Consider the following 25,071-nt stretch of genomic DNA (forward strand, 5'->3'; position numbering starts at 1 on the left):
TGCTTATGAGACATAGGTGCATTACACGGATCCCTCTAGACATGGATGAGATCACTGTTATGAAGAATCATACAAGCAGGCGCAGGGATGTGTGTGTAGGATATGAAGTGTCTCTGTAGAAAGAATAAACATTATGAAACTTCTGCTGACAGTTTTGCACGTTAGAGCAGCTGTTCTGGTCAGAGAAGAGGTCCTTTTTAGCCAAGTGAGGTGTCAGGTACAGAGTTTTCTAGCAGATTTTTAGGTAAAAGCATGAAAGTGTTAACTCCTGTACAACAGTGGATTGAGCTAGTTGATTTAAGATGAAGTGGCTACCGAACCACTCCACCCACTCTTATAAATCAGTATATTCAGAACAGGACCAGCAGAAAAGCACCGGTAGCAGCTCAAGAGGCTGTGCAATTTGCAGTCCAGCACACTAACGTAAACTAGAGTGGATTTCAATTTACTTTTTAGCATCAGTGATGATTTAAGCAATGGGTTCCACTCTATGGTTAGTAGGTCAACATTGGTGGTTTCTCTTTAATTTGCCAGAATTTCCTTTCTTTTGTTTTCTGTTTTCCTTTTTTAGACATGACTTCTTTTACCTCTAATGCCATCCTTTTCCATATTGCAACTGTTGAAAGCTTTTTTTGTTTCTTTTAAGGTCTTATGTAGCAGTTTAAGTATATGCTGAGCCTCTAATTATGGTATTTTTTTCTATGCCACCTGCAAGCATTTTACCTTTTTAGCTGCACGGTTAACTTTCTTTAAGTTACTCATTTCGTGCAGTTTCCCTTTTTAAAACTTAATACTATGTGATGGACTTTTGGCTTTTTCTCTTCTTTAAAGATGCTGAATTTGTGCATGCTTTGGTCACTGTTACAGGCAGCTCAGCTGTTGTTCATGGACTCGGCAATCAAAATTGCCTCTCTCTTCTGCATCTTCTAAACAGTTGCTCCAAAAGGCAGGTTTTTATGTTGTCTGAAGAGGTAATCTCAGCATCACAGCTCAACAAAACTTTCTCAATATGAATACGGGGAACCCCAGTCCCCCAGTATTATTTGTATTTTTTCTCCGTGCAGATTTGGGATAGATGGATAGATGAACGAACCATTTCTTGCCATTAATATGCAGATTCAGGAAAATTAGGCAATTTTAGCTTAATTCATACCTCCACCAGTCACCTTCTTGCAGTAGTACTTCAATCTTGTAAAAGTCTTTGAACAATTTAGACTAGTGGAGACACTGACGTGACCGTGCAGCCTTTCATTAGATATAATATACATGTGATATGTTGTTACAAATTTCTTTTCCCCAATACAGTTGTTCAGTAAAACAGCAATGGAGAAAAAAAAAATTTTACAGCCTGGTAATGTCAGTAACTACCCAAATTTTGTATTTGTGTACAACCGATTAATGAGAGTGGGTTGGAAGCCTTTTTGTGTTGGGGAAATTTGGTATAAAAGTTTTGAATTTGAAAGAAAAATAATACTTTTAAACAGCTTTTTTTTTCACGTTGACTAATAGATAGAAATGACTCTGTGTTCCTGTATTACAGTATCTTAAGTTTTCCTATACATCTTATGTTCATGTGTGTTGAGAACTGGCTAGATGAGATTCAGTAATAGAACATACAAAAGCTTTCAGCAGGGCCTGGTTACTCAGCTTACGTATATCAATTTAGTAACATCATTTCCAAACTGCTATGCTAATTTACACCAGCTGAGGTTCTGGGCACCAATCCTTTTATTGTGTCTTGACTTTTCTAGCACGTAGGTTAAGCAACATTTGATAACCATATGCTTAGTGTATTGTGCCAGTAGAATAGGACTTAGAAGGTGGAGTGTGGGAAGAGTGGGAATAATTGCAAATGTGTATTGTTAGATTTTATTGACTTCAGAATGTGGCATAAATACAATGTCAGCTTCTCTATAAAACAAGGCCCCCATGTGGAGTCAAGACATACAGTGAGATCCTGTAAAATAGTACTAAAGAAGTCTTAAAATTATGTGGATTTCATTGATTGTATTTTCTTCAAAGTTTATATCCTAAAAATTTAGCAATCCCAAAGTAAACACTTAAAAATGCAAAGTCAGTATGTAAATTCTTGTCTAATGTGTCAGACATCTGAAGCATATTTGAGTCTTCATATTTTGCTTTGGCGTCCATGAACAGGCAGAAAGCTTTTCACCTTTTATGCAAGAGGGGAAGACAAAAGAGCTTCTCTTAGGAACGCACCCCTTTTGTGCTAGCGTGATTGAAGGGAGATGTAAAATACTTACTGCTGATTACCCGATTATGCAAGAACTACCTAGGTGAGTGAGTATTCAGAGAATTTCATCTTTCTTTGGATATCTTTGGTGATTAGTGTGCATCCTCATAGGAAATATGGTAGGCAATGAGTGCGAATAATGGTCATCGGGGCAGAAAGCAACTAGGGAAACAAAAGCGGATGGAGAGCCAAGAGCATTCCAGTGGAAAACTCAACTGTATAAACAGTGTTGGGCATCTGATTGTTAAAGGGGGGAGAAGTTCTAGTAAATCGGAAAATATTTATGTCTGCAGAGTTCTTTCTGGAAGTTTCAAAGTCATAGAGCCGGCTTGCAAGGCTTAGGCTTTAGCAAACTCCACTGTGGTGTGAAGTTTAAAGGAGGAAATATAATAGCATACCACAGAGGGTCCCTTGGGTTGTGGAAAATCACTTCTGTGCTACTTCTGGTTTAGTTACTTATTATTTGTAAATCAATTAGTGTTATTTTACTACATTTGGATTAGAGACAAGTCATCTAACCAATCTTTTTTCTCTGTAGGTATGAATGAAATAGCTGTTACTCATGTGAATATAGGCAGTTGTACTTTCATGCCATTATCAAAACTTACCATTTCAAAAGCCACTGCTTAATAGTCACTTTAATTTCTGCATTCATGTAGGGCCTATTAATGCAGATACTCTGAACTGTTCCTTGGGCATGACAAATGATGAAAGTACATTGCTAATTTTCTCACATTTTTATTACACACCTAGAAATGGGAAAAAATAAATTTTAAACAACATTGGGCATCCAAATAAATAATTTATCTGCAAAATTTGTTTCACTAAATCAATTGATGCTGGTTTACTGCTGAAACAGAAGTTGTCTTGGCTTCAGCCATCATTGAAATATAGCGTAAAGTCATTGTGTTTTTCTTGGCTAGAGGCTACCTTGGTAAGCAATATTGTATTTGCCCACAAATCCAGAAGACTCAGTGATAGTCTGCTTACTGCCATCATTTGCTTATGTGTGATATTGCTAGATATTTAATGCTTTTAAACCCAAGTACTGTTCTTACAATGTAATGACCTTTTCTTAATCATGTCTTCACATGGTATAGCCTTAATTCGAGAAGGTATGTAAATAAGAGCATGGACAGTCTTCAGTGAGCTCAAGGGACTGTTGGCAGTAGTCTTCCAGTAGAGGGGGTGTGGTGGACATCCTCTGGGTTGTGGGTCTGAAACATCTCAAATTACTCAGCCATATTTGTCAGCTTAACACCAGCAGGCCACTCTATCAGCTAGCTGCACTGACACCTTGCTTAGTTATGCTTCTGTGCGGCTTTTACTTCCTCCCCTTATTTAGCAGTCAAGGAGGCTGTTGCTGAAACAGCCAAGAGAGCTTTCTTACTCTATTTTTCCAGTACTATGATCGGTGCCATTAATTCAATACATCAATTTGGTGTCACTACTGGAGACATTGCAATATATCCCTTACAGAGATCAGTATTTTGGTTCTGATCACATATAAACATGCTAACATATCAGATTGTGATATGGCACTGAGATAGCAATGCTAAAAAGTAGGTATGCTGATATTAAAATACCGGTTGTTGAACCCGTTTATTTGAACTTTTATGTTTTCTGAAATTTGTTTGAGGGGAAGGGAATGTCAAGTACCATGCTTCATTTTCAAATGTTTGCAGGTTGTTACTGATACAGTTTTGCTTTTTTGGAAGTAGATTTTAAAAGGTTTCACCTTTATCTTAGCTGGGGAAGCAGAAGTTCCCATCTCAAAACCAACATTTTTTTTTCTGATATTTGTTACTAAACACTCTGGTTAAAATTCCTTTCTGAAAAATAAGAAGCCCTTCCTGCTGCATTGTAACGGTTGAATTCTGGTTTATGTAACTTGATACAACTACAGTAGGTTTCTTCTATTGTCATACATTACCAGATAAACAAAACTGTTGTATAGACAGTATAAGAGCTGCATAGAGGTGTTGCAGCTTGTTTGGGCTTTGGAAGCCTTTTTTTTTTTTCCTTTCTTTCTTTTTTTATTCACCCTGCACGTGGAGCCTTACACAGTGTGGCTCCAGTTGCCTGTCTAGGGCCTCTACTGTGAAGGCTTATAATCACCTTAAAACTTGCAATTGCATGTTACATCATTCTTACACGTCCTTGCTGCATGGTTGCTGCAGAAGTAAAAACGGAATTAGTTTAATTAAAAGGTTTCCTCCTTTATAGGCATTATTAGGTATTAGTAAGCTATTGAAGTCTGCTGGAACATGATGGGTTTTGAACTAAGATGATTGTAGAAAACCATAACGTCTCAGGTATAATACTTATTACTCTCCTAATCACATTAGTGTGCTAGTCCTTCTGTGTTTAATTTTAGAAAAACTAACTGATTTTGGAATGATTTTTATTCTGCCAGTGTTTTCAAGGTCATTAAGAAACCCTCTGCTATAGCTTGTCTTTGACTGGAATGTTTAGGATTTGTACATTTTTGATAGTTCATTTGTATAGAGTAGTCTGGTGACAAGTTCTGCTCTTAGGTGTTTACCAATAAGAGTATGATGAAACATACAGCTTTAACATTAAAATACAAACATAACCTAAAATTTCCTAGTTACTTTTGGTGTTTTGGCTTTGTTTTTGAACACTTGTTTCATGTGCTTTGCTCTTTGCCTGAAGTCCATATAATTCTTCCCCAGACCTCCCATGCTGTTAAATGTATGAGTAGAATGGTAGCTTCCAAGCGGGTCACTCACCCCTAAAGAAAACACTTTCAGGTCACATCATATAACCTGTGTTATAAGAACAGCTGTGCGTAAGATTCTAAAAATGAGTATCCTGGTCTTTTTATGTGGGATTTTTTGCTGGTTTGGTTTGGTTTGGGTTTTAGATGAGAGACAGAGCTGTCATTATGGTATTTTAATATCTTGCTCTCTTTTGTTTTTCTTAATAGATAAAAAAATATTTTGAACTTGAGCCACTTGCACGTGGAAAGCGCTGGATTCTTAAACCCTGCTCCTTGGATGATATGGAGGCAGTAAAAGACAGCTTCTCCCTTCTAATAAACTTGCTAGAAGAGAGAGACTTCGAACCTTCAAGAATGTGAAACACAAGAGAGAAGAGTGGTTCTCCAGGCATCACTGTACCTGCACATTCTGCTCACAGCTTAATTATGATGTGCTATCAGGACTGTGCTGTGATGTGTTGCTCATACACAGTTAGTGCAGAATGTCCTTTTGTTAAAATAACTATTCTGTGAATCAGGTACACAACTATTTGCAGTAAAGTTGTCTACACTACTGAAATAGGGAGCTCCTCTTTGTTTACCACTATTTCTGCACACTGCATGTTGCTTTCTTGCATTGCAGTCATCCTTGATAGGAAATTTTACACGCACAAAAATAACATAGTCTGTAAAGGAGGAATTCTACCTGCTACTTTGGTTTTTAAAAATAACTAGTGTCTTAAGGGTTTGTGAGACTAATTTGCATTAGCTTGTTTACTGACCCCACAGTATGGAAAACACAGCCACTGAGTACCTTAATAGGATACTTTAAAGGCAAGCAGTTTCATGTTAATGCAAGGTTAGTCCTGGAGTTTTGCTGAGTAAAAACACAGTTGACAGGTTAGTTGATTCCTCTTCTAAAGTGACAGCGTACTCTTGTCAAAGGCAGAACTGTTATTTTGCTGGAAGTTTCCTGAAAGGTAAATTAGCAAGCAGGTGTGTGCAGATAACAGTATTTGGGAAAAATAAGTGACATGAACAGGTGGTCTAAGTAACAGTATTTTTAGAAAGTATACAAAAGTTGGATAAAGTAATAATTTTCATTTAAAGTAGTTTTCCATAAGAGAAGCAAAGCAAATGTCTGTTAATTCAGCTGTGGAGGCTTTATTAGTAGTTAGACATGTGACTGGTTTTAAATAAGGATTTCTTCCTTTATCATTCACTCATGGAGTACTACTCTTATCGTAAAATTGCCAAGGCATCTATACCATAATTAAGGGCCTTCCAGTGTTTGTACTATAAGCTTCTCTTTTAAGGGGATATAACGTGTTCTTTCAAACTTTCTCTGGGCTAAACGTTGCTTAAAAGGCATTTCTTCTTCTACTTATTCCAATGAATAAGTATTCATTGGAAAAAACATTTGAAAAAATCTCATTTAGTTCCAGTAAGACAGTGAATATTTCCTTTTCCCAAGTTTTCCCCATTGTAGGCTTGCAGTTTTTTGGCTGTCTTTTCTTGATTTTTTTTAAAACCTTATAAAGTGATTTTGCCCATTGAAGAATCATGCCAGGTCACTGGTTCACCGTTAAGTCAGCCACAGCAGGACATGTGCAGATCAGTCACTGGACTGGGGCACACCTTGAATGTTGTGCCTTGTGCATTCAGCTGCCCTCCTGCATGAGTGTCTGCAAACACAAACTGTACTGGTGTGTCAGTGGTTCCTCATCCATTCTGCTTGTGTTTTGAAACTCATAACTCCTTTTTTCAGGGCTTTAAGCAACATATCTTTCCACTCTCGGCGTTTATTTTTTAAGTTTGAAGTTTATTGTAGTTTCTCGCTAGTTTATTTGGGAATAAGGAAATAGCAAGGATCAGCTTTTAAAGGCTTATAAAACCCATTTCTCTATTACTTGCAATTATACTCTGTTAAACAAAATGTTTTTAATAGGTTTTTTGTTTACTTTTCAATTTCCGTGAATTTCTTGCATTGCTCCCTCAGAATTATTTCTGCCCAAATGCATGGCCTGATGATCACTGTTTTAACTTGCTTCCTATTATCAGAAAGTAGCTGGGAAAACTGGTAAGCTCCGTGTTTAATTTTGTGATAGAATAGGCAGAAAGCCTGAAGAGCATCTCTACTTGCTTTGTTTTTCTTCTCTTTCCTGCCGGGTCAATTGCCTCACTCCTAATACTCTTGGAAATACCCAAGAACTGGAATTGTTCATTTTAAAACACAGAGAGGAGCCTTATGTTGGTTCAGTTCTCTCTGCACAGTTTAGATGGGGCCCAGCTGCCCATCAGTTTCTCTCGTGTGGGCTAAGGAGGCTCCTTTCCCTGGATTTAAAGAGGAACTGGATCTAATTTACAGTTCCAAACTCTCTTTTAGCTGACATGAGCTTGGAGGCTGCAGAGTCCCCAGACATGCACGAGGTCCTCGGATTTCTGTCCTGTTCAGGGACAGTGACAAAGACGAAGTGGTGCGGAGGAGTGAGTGAATTACTTCCCAGAGAAGGCAGGCAGTTTGGGGAGGCAAAAAGAGGGACTCAGAGCTTTTACTGCTTTTTTATTGAGCACTAGTTAGAAGATGAGATAAATTTTTTTTACTGTTTTTCCCCTTCTTTCCCATATTAAAATTATGGACCAAAAGGTACAGCAAATGAAAATAAGGCCAACTGTATTGCATTCTTAAAACAATGTTTGTATCATCGTATTTGTACCTGGTCCAAAAAATCTGGAGTTTCCGAGTTACATTTTGGTTGTGATTTCCCAGCTATGCACTGTTGGAAGGTGCTACATGACTAACATGCAAAAGACCCGAGCAGTAGATGAGAATATGGCTTTAGCATATGCCAGTGGCCACTTAGACTGGGACCTTTTGATGCTTAATGCTTTTTCTTTAGGAAAATGCCAACTGCACAGGAGCAGTGATTCATTTTTTTTCAGAATGATTTTGAATATGCTTTTTCTTACTAATACAGTGATCATTCCTCACCACAGGTTGAAAGAATACCTCATAACTGCTTAAGGCTAAGACCAACGCTTAACTTTACTTTGAATGTAGTGCTTCTGTGGTTTTGTGTTGTGGATGGACTTAATGGATGTATACCTTTTTAATGTCTATAAACACCTTCACTTTTTTATGGAGGAATTAAAAACGTTCATATCAGCTCACACCACACTTCCTTGTCTAAAGTGTTGTTGAATACTCTGGCTATGGTAGAATATGTAAGCACCGTGCAAGTTTTATGCAAATGACCAATCTCAATTGTTTCTTTCTTTTTCTTTTTTTTTTTTTTTTTTTAATCTTTTCATATATGTTCATCATTTAGGTGAAATAAACTTGGGCACTAGGGTCTACTTTCCATGCAAGTTCATCAAGGAGTGAACATGGTCTTTTTAGAAAAGATATTGTGCTTTAATGTTCTTTAGCCATCTGTTAAATTACTTTGTGTGTGTATGTGTGTCTATGTGTATGTGCCCACATCGGGCTTCTTCTCAGACCTGTGGCTGTCTGCAGTGTCTCAGCCGTCAGAATGAAAACATTATCAATCAGTACCCAACAACAGCTGGTTTTGACAAGCTTCTGTCTGCTGCCTAATGCTTTACAACTTGTCAGTAAGACCTCTTTGTCTGCCTGCTCTGAGCTGGTAATCTTACTGCTTCCATGTTGTGTCCTGTACTTGTATTTCTAGCATTTGTATGGAAAAAAAGTGAAATCTTAGTGGGTTTTGATATTCTTCCTTGCTGTATGATGCTCCATGTGTATCTTAGCTTGCCTCTTCAAATGCGCTGTACGAAAATCTGTGATGTATTATTTCATTTAACTTCTTGCATTTCATTATATTTATAGAAGTTGCAGATTTTTGTACCGTATTAGTTAATACAGTTGCCTTTTTGTAATGGCAATTAATTTATATTACAAAAGTTTGTATCTTTACTGTAGTTGAAAGTATTAGTTAACTGCCATATTATCTTGACTTTATACTAAAAATACAGTGTCTATACACAGAAGTTGACCCATTCAAGTGGACAACTGCTGACATGAGCAACTTGTACTGTTTGTGATTTATACATGATTTCCACTATGAAAAAAAAAAAAAGAAAATAAACACTGTGTAGAGTTGAGTTGCCAAGTTTGGATTTCTTGAGTAGTAGCCAGGTTGGGAGAATGGTGTATTACCTTGATTTGGAATCTTCAAGATAAATTATTTACTCCTAGAAGAAAACAATTATTAGTGTATAATCATTGCTAAATTATACATAGTTACACCTTTACACACACATATATATAAAAAATAGAATCTTCCAAAAATTGGCTGCTTTATTTCCACAGCAAGATGTTGTTATTCAGGAAATATATCTGAAAGATATTGCGGGTTTATTGGTGGAACAGAGATTGAAGTAATCTTTATACAATTATTCTGCAATGTTAAACTGAGGGGCACTTTTATATGAATAGAAATTGTTTTTAAATAAAGGGACATGGCAAAAAACATATAGCCAAAAAAAGGCCACAGAAGTTGAGCAAGGGAAAATACTATAGGAAAAATAAAAGTTTGCACTGGCAACTCGATGTTATCCTATCAAACACTGCTTATAAGAGACTCTCAAAATATAAGGTGTAACAGCTGATGGAAGTACAGCACTGCTGAGCCAGACTGGAGTTGCTGATTCAGCTACTGAGGTATGTTTTTTTCATTTTATTATTTTTAAAACTGCCTCTTACCAAGACTAGGATGGAAATGAAAGATTTGTAAACTTAGAATATTTTTTAAATTCTTTTGTTTCACATAAATGGGAACTGAAAATCTGCTAATCATGCCTCATTTGATAGCTCTTGAAAGAATTTTCATTAGCTCATTAGCCCTTTGACCTAATAGTTCAAACAAATAAAAACATCTGTTTGTGTCAGCTGTAGGGTTAGTCATCCAGGGCCTAGGTTGACACCAGGATGAGAGAGAGTCCCACATCCTACATGAAAACAAAAACCATACCTTTTTCAGTATGTGCAGTTAAAAAGGACGCTGAAATCAAGCAGGGTTGCTGAATTGTGTTAGGTGGAGACTGAAAAAGATCATTACCCTTCTCAATCCCCAGCCCTCGTGGGTGAACTGACTAACTTCATTGTGTGGGTTGGACTGAAGATCATGTCTGATATAACTAGTTCTGAGACATTTATGCTTATTGCTAGCTGCTTATAATGTATTTTAGTTTTTATCACAGCTGTATTTAGAGAAGCCAAAGTATGCTGTATATATTGCTTGTTCATTCACCTGATTTCATAGGAAAATGTAATATGTGGTATTCTGGTGGGTTTTGATGGAATGTATTCAGGACAGCCTTTTTTGTGGAGTGTATGTTTGTGCATCAGGGATGTTCAGCACTTATATTTATGATGGCATAAATATGCCTTAGTTTTTTAATCATTGAAACTGTCTTAGAAAAGGCAGGTGTTCAAATGCGGATATTGGTGGTAACAGTAGTCTGTGCAGCTCTAGCTATCTGTGGCAATAAGGTGGGGAGAACAGAAGAGAAATACTTTAATCATCTGGTTGTAAGCTTTACAGTAAACCCAACAAAAGGTCCTGTACTTGTTTGGGATGATTATGGAAAATTAAGAGCTGACGGTGTGAAGAGGAGGTATGACATAATCCATGTCCAGCCATACTACTATTATGAAAATAGAGGGACTCATTGCCTGAAAATAGCCTGGTTTTGGTAAAGACCATATTTGCAATGAAAAGCTGTTAATTTCTAAGCACAGAAACATTTCCTCACACGTTAAAAATCTATACATATATTTGAGAACCTGCCCACATGCTAATAAGAGGCACGAAATGTACCTATTAGGCTTTTTTGCAATGTAAGGAAAGCCATTCACAATTAATTTTCTCAATCCTCACTATTAGATTGTGAGCTAAAACTGACAAAAAATAAAACCAGCAATCACAGCACTTCTTTTTTACCTGTCACCTTGAAATAGCGAAATGCTGTTGTTCATTTTTATTACTGTGCCATGTAACTATAATTTATTGCATTTCAGTGTGCACTGGAAAGTATTTGCATGTATTAAGTAAATCAAGATAAAAATAAATCCTTTTGTGGCTTGGCAACTTCCATGTATGAAGAACTGCCCTCTTTCTAATGAGACATTTACCGTTGGAGCATAGAAGCCTCATATCATAGCTTTGTTATAAATTACTGCTAACTGAAATGCTAAATCATGGAAGTCAAACAAAAGATCTGGTACTGTTTAAACACATAGTCCCAAAGATTCTGTGGAGGAGAGAGCATGTTGCAAAATCAAACCAAGTTTAATGGCCAATCATACTGCAAAGTATTTGGTATTTTAACAATGTGACAGTCTTGGATTTGGAAGGTTGATAGATTTTTCAGGATCAAAAGGGCATTTTGTAAAAAGTTTAATTTTATGGTAGGTTACATTTTGGGCCTGTCAACTTTGACACAGTCCCTTTAAAGCAACAATTCCTGCTGTGTGCTAAGGTTGGCACTCTAAAAATTTCTTCTATAGAAATTAATCCATTCTGCATTCTGTTAACACATGCTAAAATAGGATTTTCTGTCCTGTGTCACTTTATCTCATTTACTTGAACGCACATACCTGTTTTCCACTAATACACATCTTGCTATTTTTTGAAACAAAATCTTCATGTACATTTCCTAGTAGGCTATATGTGCTGCCATGTTCAATAGCATATCCTCAGAGAAGGTGATATACACCCAAATCACAGTAGTATTGTATACCTTTCGAAGACCCCATTTCTGCCAGTATCAAAATGGTGTATTTTTAATGCTTATAACAACAAATGTCTGTTTGCAAAAGTACATCAGAATTATTTTATTATAGTGTTCCTGTGTGTGGTGTCTTTGTAAAACCTAGAGATTCAAGATTTGAATGGGATTGTACCATTTAAAATTAACACTGATTAAACTGTAGTATCTGGGAAAGTGTTTTTTTTTTTTTTATTTAACAGTGGAATGAACAATACAATCTCATTATTGCCTTAATATTTACCTTGCTACAGAGAAAAAATAAGCACTCATTGTCAATAATGTAAATTATAACAGCCTTAGTCCATCTTTACTAAAGTGCTTTGTTTGCCAATGAGATAGTGTAATCCTCTCTGGTTTACACGTCTGTCAGTTAAAGTTGAAAGCCTTCCTTCATGTATCTGAAACTGAGATTAATTTAAAAAAAAAAAAGCTAATTGCCTTTTCTAAAAATATTTTTGTACATGATTTGCAGGAGTGTGACTGATGCAGAAAAGTTCACTGTTTACCTTTAAAATATAGAGCTTGACCTTTTGGTTACAGTAAATACAGTACTGCAAGTCTGGTAAAGTCATCACATATACTAAAGGTATTGAGACCATTTACCTCACATTCCTCCCTATTAGCTTCCACAATTAACATGATCCACAGCTGAAAAAATAGTTCTAGTTGTCAGTGATAAATGGGGTGAAATCGTCAATCACTGAAGTCGACAGTATTATTTTAAAAAGATATTGCAAACAAATGTTTACCCAAAGATAGCAGTATGTTGCTGAGATCCCGTTCCTCGGGGTTCTCATTTCATTCACATGGCAAACTGAGTTTAGTGCTCACTTTCAGAGTGAAGAGTGCTTTTTTCTTTTCTTTCTTTCTGTAGCATGAAGAGTACCAAGCTGCCAAGCACCAAAGTCTTTAGCAGAACCAGGAACCTGCCTGGTAACCCTCTGAGATCTGAGACAGAACTTTAACTTTTTGTTTACTTGTTTTCTTTTTTTGGTATGAAGTGCAGACCTGAGGTTTCGGTTCAGTCCTGTCTCCACTGAGAGGTGCCAGTAATACAGGAGTCTGCTATTATGGGCTATACAAATATCTTGCTTATTTTTAGTGCTTGCTTTTGATTTCTGAAGAATATTAATATCAAGGTCAAATATTATGTGGTGGTTTCATATGTAGATGTATTGGTGACCTAGACATTAAAGAGAATGCATACTGTGTTTGCAGAGAAGAAATCTCTTACTTGTTTTTTCCATTCTCAATGCTAAGTGGAGAAATCTTCCATAAAACTGCTTTGGGATGGTGAATCTTGTTCTGGTTGCTTGTGAGAGATTCAGCAGGCTGTTTTGCCTTTGGGTTTGGGTCAAATCAAATGGAAGAGAAACTGTTTCTTCTTTTAAGTTTGGCATTCTATACTACCTGGGTACTGGTGATTAGCATGTTCTCAAGCACTTCATCTGTGAGACCCACTTCATGTCTGACCTGATTAAGACCTAAAGGAGTTGGTCACTACTAATCAATGTTTCCAGTTACTGATTTGATCCTTTTAATTCCTGCCTGCATGTAAGGTTTAAAACAACTCCTCAGTGTTCACACCTGTTTACACATATCTCTCCTGCATTATGCAAGTGTTCCCTCAGAGTGGTTGCTGAGGCAGGTGTGGAGTTCCCCTCAAAAGAATCAGTTCATTCCCAGTTGTCTCCAGATGAGACACAGTATTGCGGCCTCTCTCCACCAGAGTGTGCATGAAGACCCATTTCTCACCATCTTTTGCATTTCCACATTTGCATATTTTGGATGGGAACGCTGGTTCATGCAATAACTGATTGTTGATGATGGGTTTATCTTGTAGTAAAACAGGGGCTATTACAGTAGGACTAGGTTTGACATTGTTTTATGATTAAAATTACCGCTTACAATGCAAATAGTAACTAGATAGTAAATGGGTTTGAGTGTTAACTAAAAGCCAAGATCAAGCTTGCCCTGGTCCAGCTGACTGATGCTGAAAATGGATTCTCATTTGCTAATGAATTAAACCAGAAAAAGTTGCCAAGAACAGGTTTTGTCCAGTTCATCGAGAGGGGTGCAGTGTAATTGGAGATACGGGCCACCATTGTGAATGGCACTGAGACCTCCATCTTTCTGATGGAAAGCAGGGATAGCCATCTGCCTGAACCTATGACCTGTAGACCGTAAGATATTTAGGATGTCCGCCACAGAGCTGAGTGGAGATGCCAATTTGAGGAGATACGGATAGCAGCTCTACCTCACCAGGTCCTGCCAACCCACACCTTCCCCCAGAGAGGGCTTCCAGTGGCCGTCAGCCGCTGTCCTGGCACAGCCCACTGCTTGCCAGCAACGGGACTCTGCAGTGGTAGCCCTGCCTGGCTCGTGACGACCTGCATGGAGTTCCAGAGCCCAGGAGCCAGTAGCCATGCCTGGCTTCCTGAGATAAGCGCTTTTCAAGACAGTGAAAGAAATACTGAAATGGGAAAATCGGTAATGGTGGCGTGCCTCCACACCTGTCATGCTGTGTTACAATTTCAGTCTTTGATTGTTGGTCCCATAAAGGTGTCGGTTTTTTTCATGTTATTAAAGCAATTACAGTTATTATCCTAAATTTGTCCTTTCTGAAGGGAGCAAGAACAAATGAGGGAGGATTTGCATACAAATTGAGCCGGGATGTGGGGGGGAAATCACAGCAGGCCTGCTCGGCAGACAGATGAGGCGGTGAGGAGACGTTATAAAGGAGCATGGGCCGGAGCCACCCTCCTTTGCAGCCCTTTGCTGGTGACCCTTTGAGGAATGTCTCCCAACTGTCTGGCAGATTCATTTGAATGAGAGACAGTTTGGCGCACTGTCATCCTGGGCAGATCAAAGCCCGCTCCTCCTTCGGCCGGAGGAGACATGACATGTGGAAGGGCCTCCCCTCCCCCGGGCAAGGCCTTTCCCCTGCAGCGCCACTCAGGCCTCCCTACTGCATCCCTCGGAGAAGTACCCCTGCGCAGTGGCCACTGTCACCCCTGCGTAGTGGCCACTGTCCCCCTGTGCGTTGGGGTGCGTTGCAACCCCCCCTGTTGGGCATCCCAGCTTGCCCCAGTAGCAGGAGCACTTGCACCTGAGCATGGCGGTGCTCCCCTTGGAGCCAGGGAGCCGGGCTCCCAGGCGGCTGCAGCCCTTGTGTCGCACCCTGGGAAGGGCATCAGGTTGCCAGTGCCAGGTGTTTGTAGTGCAGAAGAGCAAGGTGAGGCAGACAGGGGGTTTAAAAGATGGTTTATTTGGCAACAGAGTTGACTTTTGGGACAACTTTTTGGGCCATTTGCAATGACCCTGTTTTACCACCATGGTTGTGCTTCCTTACGCAACGTTCCCCTTGTGGTTCTAGGGGCAGGAGAAGGGTGTTTCTCACTGACAAAAATGATATCCAAAACTTAGGAAATACGTTGATTTTTTTCCCTGGGACTGAGTTTTGTGCCCCAAGTCACTGCTAAACAAAGGGTGGTGCCATGAAGATCAGTGGCATGAAGGAAACAAAAGCGCATGGCCCTTTCTGGGGACACGAGGAGCTCAAAGCTCATACATTGCCACCTACAGCATTGTGATTGCTGGGAAGTCCCCACTCACCAGCATCCTGAAGCAAGGCAGCCTTTTGACTTCAAAAATGAGCATTGGTAAAGGGGGGAAACACAGATGGGAATAATGAATTCTTAAGTTGTAGTCCTATCTCCATATCTTGCTTCCTTGACTCTCTCAGCCTCTCCATGGATGTAATACTATTTTGCTGCTGCATTGGACATAGATAGAGGCCTTTTTTGGGGGTGCATTAATTTTTGTGAAGTGCTCAAATACACCAGAACGTGGGATTTTCTGGTGGCTATGGGGCTCATGCCTTTACCAGCCTATAGAGGTCTAGCCTATAACCTTTGTGCTGGCCACCTTCCACCCAGAGATGTAGGGAGAAGTTTTGGGCTATTTTGGATATTTCCCAGCTGCCTCTTTAAAGGAGAAACTGCTGTGTAATATGGAAACTAAAAGTTTTGCCACTTCAAGGAAAATGTATGATCTGGTTTAAATGTTGAAAATTGGCCGCCCAAATGAGATGCTGTGAATTCCTGTAGATGTAAAAAAATGCAGTCTTGTTTCTCTTTTTGGGGGAAAAAAATTGGTTTTACAGTTGTTTTTATAATTGGGAGAATGCTCTGAAGCAGCGTATCTTCATGGGTCAGCACTTTCAGCTCTATTATAGGGTGAGAACCAAGTTGTTTTCCTGACTTAACATTTGCAACTCCAGGATATTAAAACCAGTAAAGCTATGTTGCATAGTTCATTAAATTTAAACTGGCAAAAGCCTGTCTGCTTGAAGGTACATACTACTTTTAAAAAAGTCTCTAACTGTAACAAGTGTAGCAGACATCCTAAATTAGAACATGCAAGTGATGTTGGATCATCTCCTTAACTATTTTGAAGAGTTCTCTGTGCTTTTATGTCAGACCTATTTCAACTGTAACTGGTGAGAGTATGAACTACCAGAGTCGTGGTTGTTGCTGAGTAGCTACTGCTTAAAGATGACAACTGTTCTGCCTTTCAGTCGTGGTTCAATATTGATCCAAAAATATTCATTTATTTCCATAGTTAAAGTTAAATCTATGAGATAGAAGTTACTATGTGGGCATTCAAATACAGGATTACCACCTTTTCGTTTGTGTATCTTCCTTCATAGCTGAAGAAGAAATAATTATCTTTTTTGCACTATGCTATTTAAATTTGAGAGAACAATTGAAAGGATAACGAGACAGGAAAGCTAACTCTCTTCTTTCAGGCAATGAAGAGAAACCACTTGGCAGGTAAAACATCCCGCTCTAGAAATCCTGGTGGACTCATTGATTTATGAAGATCTATTCAGTTCTCAATTATTAAACTAGAGGTATTAAGATTTGGAGGACATCACCAACTGGTCTTAGTCACAGTGCAAGTAATCAAATTTCTCTAATATATTTTTGCTGACTCTTTTAAACAAATAATCAAACCTTTACTTCAGCCCACTCCATGGGTTAGTAACCTAATGATAAAGAAAATAGCTCAAGCTTCTGAAATTCATTGATGTTTGTGAATATATTTTTCCTTACAGTATCTGATCTTTAAAGAATACAGAAATATTTTTCTTTTTTTTTTTAAAAATCAAAGTTTTGAATTTTTTTACTTGCTTTACTCATTGCTAATTTTGCCCCGATGAGGATTTTTTTACAGACAGAATGGAATAGTAGAGTTCAGTTGGAAGGGACCTACAACTATCATCTAGTCCAACTGCCTGACCACATCAGGGCTGACCAAAAGTTAAAGAATATTATTAAGGGAATTTTCCAAATGCCTCTTAAACACTGGCAGGCTTGGGGCATCAATCACTTCTCTAGGAAACCTGTTCCAGTGTTTGACCACCCTCTCAATAAAGAAACACTTCCTAATGTCCACTCTGAACCTCCCCTCATGCAGCTTTGAACCATTCCCACACATTCTGTCACATGATACCACTGATCACTCCCATAATAAGCAAAGATGCTAATTTTTTGATTGCAACTGTGTGAACTAGTTCAGAAAGCATTTTTTGCTGTAATTTGTTCCATCAGAAGCCTGTTTCTTCTTTTCATCTACATCTGTTGCTCAGTACTAACCCTTGTATTATGCCCTCTCAAGAATTCCCCTTGCATACAAGGTTCTCTAAAGCAAGCACTTTCAAATATGTTTCTGTGTTTATAGTGAAAAAACAGATCTCAGGGTGTTCAAATAACATACAATATGTTTTTATTTAATGCAAAGAGATGCAAGAAAAAAACATGTTGACCTCTCTCCAGAAAGTTTTCTCAAGAACATTGCAAAATACATGTAAACTCCCTTGGCCTATTCAACCTTTCCAGATGCATCATTCTCCTGGGTAGCTAGACAGATGTAGAGTCAAGTGGGAGAGCAGATAAGCATGTTGGATACCACCACTGTACTGAGATACATAGGCCTCCATATGGTAAGGTAAATGCCATAATTTTTTTCTCTATTTTAAAGTTTCCTATGAGGAAAGTTTAGCCCTATCTGTAGGTACAGAACAATGGAAAAATCTTCTCGGTATGGATTTTATAAAATACCTCTTTCATTTAATCATTTATGGGACGGTATAGTTGGAATACATAAAATGTTACAATATTAATTTCTCCTTCAGAATTGCTGGGGTTTTTCCTCATCTGTAGAAATGACTTGCACTTCCTGAGCAGTGTCTTATCTGCATGTCTGTATTCTGGGGTTACATTAATGCCACAGTACACCAGGTTCAGTTTCTTGAACTAAAAAGTATGGGAAATTCAGAAAGAATAATATTACCAAAGTGTGCTGTAGGCAAGATTGATGTGCATGCTCAAAATGGCACTTGGAGAAAAAAAGTTGTGTTGAAAAACAATAAAAAAATATTACATTTTTTTATTTCAGAGGATGTAAATGTGAGATTCTCTTATCAGAATTATTTTACTGTCAGATATACTTACCTATAATTGGCTTTATTTTGAAACTTCGTAATGTACCCTCATTTCTCTATCTGCCTTTGTAACACATCTTTCCAAACAGCACGTGGTCTGGATTTCATTCTCAGTAACATTCCCTGTCCTGCAGTTATGCCCAGTGTCAAAATTAGGGCATAACTGGCCCACCTTCATGCTAAAGCAGTTGATCAACCCTCTTACAGGGACTTACAGCTCTTGTTTTTCAGAGCTATGGGGACTGCGGTGCTGATGGTCTCACAAAAGATTGGGATTATACCTTTTCCCCTCCATATGTAAATTCTCTTAATGTCTGCAGCATTTATACAACAGCACGGAATGAGTCTCCAGTGGAAGAAAAGTCTTCAATGGATGAAAAGAGAGAGCAGAAATATTTGGAGCAAGGGAGCATTTCCACAGCAGTGGCTGAGCGCAGGGTAAACTTGGCAAATCTATACAAACAGAATAGAGAGGAGGATGGGAATCACCTTCCCTCTCTTAGGAAAAATGTATTTCACAAACAGAGAATTGGTTTCTTGTTCCAGCACTTGCAAAAGAACCCCCTGATCCTTGGTTGCGGTATCCTGGTCTTGGGTCTTGAACTCAGGTAGAAGAGGCGAATCTCTTCTCTCTGGCTGGCCAGATCGCTCTGCTTGCCTCCTTTCCCCAGGCCAGCAGGTTTACTTTTTTTTTCATCTCGAGGCCACCGTGCATTTCTCTGAGTAGGTAGGTCTGGTGCCTACACAGAAACTTTGACTAGTTCAGAAGAGTGATCCTCATCTTACTTATTCAGCTAAAAACATAGAAACCCAGTAAACTTCCATTAATTTCCTGCTTCACTTCTTGATCTTCAAGACCCTAAAAAAGGCCCTAACATCCAAACAACCATACCTCTTTTTCGTACAGCCCTAGTAGCTATGAGGCCCAGGAATGCCTTGAGCAGTGACCTCTGGGTGGCTGCAGGCAATATCTTCTCAGTGGAAGGTGGTGTCCATAGCACAGTTCAGCGCAGAGGCTGACTAACATTACCGCATAGCTCCTTGAACAACATGGCACAATGCCAATAGCTCTGATCAGACTGCTGCCAGACAACATCTCAAAATCATTCTGGGAAATGTTTTCTTAATTGGCTTTTTTTCTCAGATTCTCTCTCCCCCTTTCAAGCAATTGAAATCTTGCTGGGGGAAAGGGCAGTTTTTAGAATTCGATGTACAACTTAGTGTTTGGATTATTAAGGAATTAGTGTTGTCTTTCAAGGCTGCCAGTTGTGTCTGGATCTCCATTGCCTGTCTGGTAGCACCCATCCTGCTGCTGACATTCGGGCCATCATCACATGAACAACTGTTTACAGGTGTATGTAACAGTTTGAAGTATGCATGTTTTCACACAGTGACTGCTACATGACCTGTAGCTAAACTATCTTGCCATCCAGACAGAACAATAGTTAAAATAGATGTAGCTGTGTCAATATTTCCCCATTTGTATCCAGGTTTTATGGAGTGCCCTTGAATGTCTGTCTGGGCAGTACTATCTGTTAGCTCCCTAGGGAACATATTTTGTCTGATATAATAGCAGTTAATCTACTTCTATCACTTCTTCTCCTGACATCAATATTTAATCAATGCCATAGTTTTGTGTTGTTGGAACATGCTGCTCACCATCATTATTCTCCTATGGCTCTTTCGCCTTTGTTATCAAATAGCTTTACAAGCCCACGGAATTAAGCCTCACAATATCCTCTACAAAAGTGAGGACTTTTTTTCTTCCATTTTGCAGAAAGGGAGATGTGAGAGTGCTCACATCAAATGCAGAGTGATTTTGACTTGAAGATCATCTGGAGTCTAAAGAAAAGCTGGTTTTTGAACACAGGCTCTCACTGTAGTGCCTTCCTATGCAATTAAGGCCTTTCAAAGATGAGATCAGCAAAGCCAGGTTGTAATCCTTTCGCATTAAGCTTCCCAAGGCACTTTCATTTTGGTAATCCAACGAAATTTGTTGGGCAACAAATTTGTCTGGCTTGATTTCATTAGTCAGAGCTAGGATCTAGTTCTGTTGTACCTTGTGAACAATTATGACTCTCTTCCGCAGCTGTTTCAGAGGAGACGAGGTGGTGTCCCAGCAAGGGGGAGTTTAGTCTTGTCAGAGAGTCCTTTGGGGTAAAAGCTAAATTTTGCATTGTAGTACTAGGGTTTTATGGAGGCAATGTATGTACAATAGTGTAATTTCACCTGATACAGGAATTGTATACTTACATCTTGGCTCCCATTAAGAAGATGATTCAATAATGGCTTTTATGAAAGACTAATTTTCAAGAGTCTTTTGTGTAATATTTCATAGATTTTGGCTTTGTGTTTTTGATGTGCTCCATACAAGAAAGCATCTTTTGGATGTAGTTCATTTATTTCAGCTGTAGCTAAACATTCGCATGTATCTTTTGAACAATGTGAACTCAAACCCAGTCAGCCACAAAGAAAGGATATCTGCTCATAATTTAGAATCTGTTCTATTACATATTTCAAACCCTTGCTATTGGATTAAATTATACTACAAACTATCTCAGATTTATGGACAGTTCATGCTGTTATTTAAATGTATTATTCATTTCTTTACTACAATTCAAATCAATTCGTTTCTAATTTTCAGGCAATATGAAGTTCAGATTTGCATATAAACTGAGTTACGGAACTGTGTACTGTGGTTCTTAAAGTTTAAACTGATTCAATTTAAACTAAATGCGTTCATGTGGCTATTTCAGCCTCAAATATTTTGAACTATGTTGAATTTATTTGTAGTTTTAGTGGAAGATTAAAATTTTCTTTAGAAGTAATTTATTTAAGATTAGGTAACTTATTTTTAAATTAAAATACACTTGCAAATAAAATGTGCCACAATTTTGTATCTCTTCTGAACATGATACATCCATCTGTACAGTTATCCCTGACTCACCAGTGCTGAATAGCAATTGAGCAGTGGTAATACCACACAGTGAATCACCAGTGCCACCTCTTGCAACCCATACTTGGTGTTTTATTAGGTCTGTATCTACCTCCTGGCCTTCATGGTCTGAAAGGACTGCATACAGATGTATTGCAGTGGATGCTTGATTTAGGAAGATGTGGTGAGAGTATACGCCTAGTTTCTTTCTGGTTTCCTTCTGGAATTGGTTTCTCCATACTGCTTCATACAAGATTAATTTCCATCCATTTTATTTTCACTCTCTTAATGCTTTCCAATGCAATGCTTTGGGATGACGAATATCCAGGTGAACCTGCAGGCTCCATCTGGTTTCTTTGGTAGTGGGTTTATGGGGAGAAGTGTATTTTTGACCAGCTGTCCTCCCTTGCTCTTCATCTTCAGACCCTGGAGATAGCACCAGAACCATAGCCTCAATTTCCACTGCAGCGATGTAGAGGAACAGTTCTGGGAAGCAATGTTTGCACTGAGCAGTGTATCCCTCTCTCAGAGAAATCCAATCTAAATAATCTACTACACTCTGAAGTTTTATAAACTTTTGTCTTGCTTTGCAGTTTTTAAGCTAAAATAAACTAGTTGATGGATTAAGTGTAGCTTTATTGTAAATCTTCTAACAGTCATCTATCTTCTACAGTGTGCACACTCCAGGGCAGCAAGCACAATCACAGAGCCTCACTGAAAGGAGATATGTTAGCTGCAGATTCTAAACATATGACACAATTTTTGTGCTGTATCATTTCAATTTTGTGCTGTTATCATTTCAATTAAGAGATTGCTGTTTCTTTTGTTCATGGAGACAAAAGGAAAGAAAGCCAACACGTAACAGACAGTCCCTGGTTTGCAGTACTGAAATAGATGAAGCATGTTTCACTGTCTTGACTGTATCAGTGCACTCAAGCTGGATAAACGAACTGAAGTGGCCTCTGACCCTAAATAATGGTGTTAAAAATGCCTTCTTCAATTATACTGAATATGAACCAACTCTATTTTTAAGAGGTTGTATCTACTCTGTCTGTATTCACTCCCATTTCTCCCCCCACATCCCCCTGCTGCCTTTCCTTGTTAATTCATTTAAACAGGGTTTCTTTCTGCTTAATTTGCATTCAAATGGCTGTCAGGGGAATTTATGGAAATAATATAAGTGCTTTTATCATTGTGTATTTAGTCACATGTGCTAATTTTCAAAAGATGAAGTTGTCTAGCATCTTAGCAAAAAAAAAAAGAGTAAGAGTCAAACACCAGCCTTGTTATGGCTACAAAGCCAAAAATGCCCGGACCAGCGTGGTTGAAAACTAAAAACAAAACCAGAAGGCCCAGTTAATGATTTCTTGGTTTAAATGATATATCTTTGTCTGTTGTTTTATATGTCCCATCCCACCCATGGTCTGTCAGATCCTTTCTGCTTCTCCCTCCTCTTTGGTAATAAAAACTACCGATCTCTAGACAAACGATACAATGGCATCTATCTCGTCTTTGTCTTTAGCAGTGAAACACAAATTTACCAAGTTTTGGAAATTTCACTGTGCGCTGTTTCTTTTCCTTATTTACTGTTACAGCAATAGTGGAGCACATCTCTTTTTCTATTGATTAGCAGGAACTCCACAAAGACCACCATGAAACATCAGTGGTTACCTGTGTGGACTGAACCTCTGAAAGGTGAATCTGCCCCCTTTTCTTCTCAAAGTGGCAGTCAGCAGATTCCCCAACCCCCAATGTATTTGGTAACATCTTCAGCAAATTCACGGCCAAGACAAACTTGATTTTGACCAACCCTGGCACCAATGGCTTATCAACTCGAGCATGTAGTTATTGTTTAGGCAACATGAGATACTTTTTGGTCTGGCCCATTTCAGAACTTTACTTGGTCTTTTTGGCACTTGATGAAAAATACTCCCTCCTCCTTTTTCCTAAAAAATTGCTGCTAATTATTACAAAAAGAAACTTCCATAAGATATTTAAGTTGTTAATAAAAAACGTTGGTGACAGGATCGTGGTGCTTTTTCAGTCAAAATAATAGAGATTTTTTTTAACATATTTTTCTGATCTACCATTAAGCTACCACAATGGCAAATTATCCATTATACTTTTACATATTTTCCAAAAGAAAGGGAAAAATTCTGCAGTGTAAACATGAAAATGACACATTTCAAACCTTTCAACCTAGTGAGTTGTTAGATCATTTTGTTACTCTGCCCATCTTTTTAAAAAAGTACATAACTATTATACAACACCAAAAAAGGGAGCAATTAATTATATGAGTGCTAGTAACTGATTTATTTGTGAAATTCATAAAAGGGAGGAGGGTGAAAGGGGGACTCACAAAAGTTTTCGAACCTGCAGATCAAGAAAAGTAATGCTATGTCCAAATATATTTAGTGAATGATAATGCAAACCACAGACAAATACAGAGAAGAGGAGAAAATAAATTCTCTGGCTCAAGCCGGGAATTTATTGAATGCTTTAGAGCCAGAGAAACAATAATTTAGAGGGGAGTATTTCCCTGGATTCTGCACTACTAATAAATCATTGCTGGTCATGCAATTTTTAGTGGTCCCAACAATGATTACATCTTGTATACACCAGTCACACTTAGAAACTACGTATTTATCTTTATTCTGTTCTCTATATTACTAATGCTCTGAGTACTCTCAGCTGCTGAGGAGTAACTTTTTCTGTATACAAAGAAGGAGGCGTGTGTCTGTCTTTATGCACACACACCTATACATATCCATACAGAACCCCTTGGGGCCCAAGGAAAATATTATATATGATAAAAATTTTCTTGAGCATTGCCATCAGGAAATATTATAAGATTTTGTAAAATAGGTAGAAATCCTAAAATTTAAATGAATTTCTATTTCTGAGCATATTTTCCCTGTAGAGAGGACTAGAAACAACAAAACCTGCCAACCTACCTCAACTGGTATGAAAATGGGTTGCTTTGTATTCACAAACGCCTTAAGATTCTTTGGAGAAAGGCTATACTAGGTGGAAAGCATTATCTCACTGGACTTGCAGCATACAATTTCTTTACCTTAAGCAATTGTGATTCCTTGGGATGTGAACGAAGGTAGGAGAAATGCTGTAATAAACTGGGGTAACAGCCTCTAGAGGTGGGTGCTGGTAAAGCACCAGCCATAAGAGCACAAAGTCTGCAAAGTGATGGAGGAAGGAATGACAATAGCTCACTTACTTACTTATTTTTTCAAGGGAAGGAGTGTGTATGCATCTTCCAATCCATTGGGAGAGCTTTCATTAACACAGTTATGAAGGAAGGTTATGAAAGTCTGTAACAATTGTTTGGTCAAAAAACCTTTCTTCCAGAAAGGAAAAAAGGTGAAAGTACCCAGTGCCTGTAAGGTCAACAATAAAAGAATTTACCAGAGATTAAGTCAACAATAAAAGAAGTTACCAGAGATTAAGTGGTGAGTTTTTAAAAGATCCTTATGAACATCTGTGAAGGACATAGAGTACTTTCTGGAATGCAGAGTTGCTCCTCCATCCCTGTGGAGCTGGTGGAAGGACAGCCCAGAGACTGCAGATGAAAATCCTGGCACCAAAAGGCAAGACCATCGCTCAAGGAGAGCCTGCCGAGAGGAACAGCAAACCCGCAGCCAAGCCCCAGCGGTGATGGAGAAAACTTTCTGCAGACTACAGAAGACTATGCCAGGTGTGCTGCTACTAGGGAAGCCACTGGGTTGACTGGAACAAAGCCTGGAAGCAAGATTAGATCTTCCCTTGAAAATTCACCAAAACAAAATGTCAAGGCAAATCTGTTGCAGAGATGTGGCTGACTTAGGTTTTGCCACAGTGTTGGA

At 38.5% G+C, this 25,071-nt stretch overlaps 1 protein-coding gene across 3 annotated transcripts in view; it reads left to right on the forward strand.

The window, feature by feature from the left end:
• The window catches only part of ARL15 (ADP ribosylation factor like GTPase 15), a 230,905-nt gene extending 217,812 nt beyond the window's left edge, over window positions 1–13,093 (forward strand). Inside the window, exon 7 of one of the 3 annotated variants that reach the window (XM_063320223.1) lies at window positions 5,205–5,354. In XM_063320223.1, coding sequence (XP_063176293.1) covers window positions 5,205–5,221 — 17 coding nt within the window. In that variant the 3' untranslated portion in view covers window positions 5,222–5,354. Of the gene's footprint in view, window positions 1–5,204 lie in introns of all 3 variants that reach the window. The other 2 variants (XM_063320221.1, XM_063320222.1) reach the window with 2 other exon arrangements.
• The last annotated feature ends 11,978 nt before the right edge of the window (window positions 13,094–25,071 follow it).

This window comes from Chroicocephalus ridibundus, chromosome Z (assembly GCF_963924245.1).
Source record: "Chroicocephalus ridibundus chromosome Z, bChrRid1.1, whole genome shotgun sequence".
NCBI lineage: Eukaryota > Metazoa > Chordata > Aves > Charadriiformes > Laridae > Chroicocephalus > Chroicocephalus ridibundus.